General features: G+C 36.7%; 1 protein-coding gene across 1 annotated transcript; it reads right to left on the bottom strand.

The window, feature by feature from the left end:
* Positions 1 to 825: 825 nt before the first annotated feature.
* On the bottom strand, positions 826 to 1,243 carry LOC143557683 (histone H4). The gene has a single exon (XM_077046694.1). It carries the CDS (start codon positions 1,208 to 1,210, stop codon positions 899 to 901), a length of 312 nt encoding a protein of 103 aa, XP_076902809.1. The 5' UTR covers positions 1,211 to 1,243; the 3' UTR covers positions 826 to 898.
* Between the last annotated feature and the right edge of the window lie 2,501 nt (positions 1,244 to 3,744).

Here is a 3,744-nt window from a genome sequence, read left to right as displayed (position 1 = left end):
TTTGGCATGGTCCTGTGAGAGTGTGAGGTCATAGGACACTAGGAATCTCATCCACCTAAACAGCCCCTTTCCAGCCAATCCGCACCTTAATCCCTTCGAAGATACTTATATTTCCCTTTTTACTTGATCGTTACCCACCTCCGGGGGTACCACGGACGTTAATATTCTGCAAATCATTCATCAGGAATGCACATCTTTAAAATTGAGAGGCCTCGATTCCTACAAATGTATATGTACAACACGGTCAACAAGGTTTCTAATAGACTTCCGGTTTTCAAATACAAAACCCGTTCGCAACTGTGCAATGAAACTACTTCGCTTCTAATTAAAGAATGTTTGAAAGGCCCGTTGGAATTGATCCACCACTGGATTTACATTATACATGACAAATGGTACAAACAAGTTAGTGAAACTGCTGTCAAAAATAGTGATGAAACCCTAAATTGTTTATGATTCGGATGAAGCAGGTTTCATGCTCAGGAAAATCAAGTAGTGTATCGTTTTAATTATACATGTCGAAAAGCAAATTCAGGTATTCCCGAATAAGGTTTAAACATAGGCCCAAGTCGAGTTTAAACATGCTTCGTTTGACACTCTTGGATCAATTCCCACTCAATTAAATCGATATTAATTAGTAGAACAAGGTATCATGTTGTGAACATGTGTTTCCTCACATTATCTAGACCTGACCCAACCCAAAAACCAATTAACCGAAATCAAAATGCCCAAATTACATTTCGATTCACAAAATAATAAAGAATATTAAAACCTAACCAAACAAGACCTTAAATTCAAATTCACGAGATATTAAAAGCAAATTCTGATTCATATATCATAAAACCCCATTACAAATTCGATTGAGATTGAATATCTTACATCACTAAACACCCAGATCTAACTAACCACCAAACCCATACAGAGTACGTCCTTGGCGTTTCAAAGCATAAACCACATCCATGGCCGTCACAGTCTTCCTTCGAGCATGCTCGGTGTAGGTAACGGCGTCACGAATGACGTTTTCTAGAAATATCTTGAGCACCCCACGTGTCTCCTCGTATATAAGCCCGCTGATACGCTTCACGCCGCCACGCCGAGCCAGACGCCGGATGGCCGGCTTGGTGATGCCCTGGATGTTGTCTCGGAGGACTTTACGGTGTCGTTTTGCTCCTCCTTTTCCTAACCCCTTGCCTCCTTTGCCTCTGCCTGACATGGTTTTAGATTAATATTATTATTATTATGAAATTGATTTGAAGTGATGGTTTTCGTTTATTTTGGGTATGGGTTTATATACTGGACGAGTGACACTTTGTTTTGGGTGAGGAGGGTTTATGTACGCTGGATTAGTGGAGAGATGAGAGGTTGAGAACCGTAGGATGGTGATCCGTGTGGTAAGGGAATGAGTGTTTTCATTGGCTGGTAAGTGAAGTGACGGATTAGTATCTTTATGAGAATTATTTAGTATTATGTATTATCTTTTAAGCAATTGTGTAAATCGTGTCGGATTAATGGCTTGATAAGTTTCAGGTTAGTGGATTGATGTGTTGAGATTCGTGTCGGGTCGTTTTGACCCATTTAAATTGGTGTCGTGTATCAGCTCAAACCATTTTACGTTCATTTATGAATATGAGTAATAGATAGAGATTTAGTAACAATTAATTATTCTTATTTATATAAAAGATGTTAGTAATTTATGTGTTTATCTCTCATTCTTAACTAATAAACTTGGTTTACATATTTAGTTTAAGATATAAATAAACGAATGATGATAATTAGAAAATCGGTATTTAATACTAATAAAATAAAAATGTTGAAAGCAAAGGTTAGATAAAAGTAGTTTAAAGAGAATTTAGTTTTACTTTTTGAAATGGATATATATGAAAAAAAATAAGAATGAAAGTATTTAACTTTAGAAATTAACAATTATTATCTTTAAAATTAAAATATTAACTCCTTAAAACTTTTAAATGGGTTAACAGGTCAACCCATTTTTAACGGGTCTGGTTCGGGTTGACCTGGTTAAGAAAACGGGTCGTGTTAACCGACCCAAAATCTATATTTTTCTTGTCGGATTCGGGTCATGTTCCGGGTCGTGTCATGAACTACCGCTTCTACTTTTGAGTACCGCTAGTTAAATGGATGACGATTAGGATTGTCAAAAGTAACAATTAACCGAATAAGCTGGGCGGTGATTACCGTCGTTTGAGTCAATCAAAAACCTAATTATTCTAAATAGATAGAGCAAGTAGGGTATCGTATCACAAGGAGTATGTGGTCAATGCAATTCGTGTAACAGATTTATAATTATGAAGTAACTGGTTTTTAGTGCTGATCACACAAGCAATTTTTAGATTTGTCGGTTTTCGGGTTTTGTTTTAGGGATTTTGATTAATTAAATGTTTTGATTAGTTTTATTGGATGTGTCTCATGCGTATTTACTTTTGATTTGTGTCTGAATGAATGTTTCACATGTTGCTAGATTGATTGTCTTTCGATTATAGGTTGCATGTTAGGGTTGTTGACTGTGTGTTTCCAACTTGTTTATGGTTTATTGAGCTCATTCACCATAGAAACTGATTTTTGGCATATTATTAGAAGTTTATATTCTTACTAGCTCAAATATCCGAAGGGTGATAAGTTGTTGGGTTTGTCTGCGTTGTTAGGGTTTTAGGTTAAATTATCTGACAGGAGGTTTGCCTAGTTTTGCCTTAATTTCACTGTTTACCCGTGTCCTTTGAACTGTTCAAAACCACCCCGTGTACTTAGGTGCATTGAGATAGTGAAACCGACGGGTTAGCTGTTTTCTAGGGTAATTAATCATAGTTGGTGAACTAACAGGTGAACCAATAAGCCGGTGTTTTTACATGATCTCTAAGATTTCTTTTTAGGTGACACCTTGAGAGTGACTAAGGATCCATTAAGTTTCCTAGAGCTTCATACCTTTAGATTCCCGGTTCCCATAACATTTTCCCGTAACCGATAAAAGCCTGTGTCGTCACAATTCGGATTCCTTGCCTAGGTAACTCTTGCTCTCATTTGAATTTGCTAAAGCGTATTCGGTAATTTTTTTTAGTTTACTTTAATTTAATTAAGTAATTAGTTTAATTAATTATTAGTTTTTTAAAATAAAATAAATAAAAACCCAAAATAATATTTTCTTAATTATTACTTTAAATTAGCTTTTAGAACTAGTTTCATTAATTTGATAAGTGTTTCTAGGGTTCGATATTCCCGGTCTTCCCATAGCTATTCTACACCCGATAGGTTCACTTGCCTGTTGCTAGTGGTTTGGTTTAGGGTATTCTAGGTTTTTATTACTCGTTGTGCTTGGTCATTATTTGCTAAATTTTTATATACCACTTTACGCACATCACCCGGGTGATATGTGTTCGAATTGAACCCTTGGCCTTTGGAATCCCCGTAAGCATAACTGACTTCCTCAGTATCATCCTCCTCGTCATCATAAAACTCGGGGCAATTTTCTGCTTTGTGCCCGAGTTCACCACAATCTTCACAAACCGGGAATTTTACTCCAACTTTCCCGACTTCTTTCTTCTTACCCTTTCTGTACCCAGCCAGTTCACGTTCTAACTCATCAATTCTTTCCGACTCACTCGTGACTGACTTAACTGATCTGGATGAATTACCCCGTCTTCGTCTTTCAGCTGCTGCTTCTGCCTTGGAATCTTCACACATGAACTCTAAAAATTCCCAATCATCTTCCTCAGGCTGATTTAACAACTAACT

This window comes from Bidens hawaiensis, unplaced genomic scaffold (genome assembly GCF_021521415.1).
Source record: "Bidens hawaiensis isolate Kalapana, Puna unplaced genomic scaffold, B.hawaiensis_p1.1 tig00019082_1, whole genome shotgun sequence".
In the NCBI taxonomy this organism is placed as follows: Eukaryota; Viridiplantae; Streptophyta; class Magnoliopsida; order Asterales; family Asteraceae; genus Bidens; species Bidens hawaiensis.
This window is presented reverse-complemented; position numbering and strand designations above follow the sequence as displayed.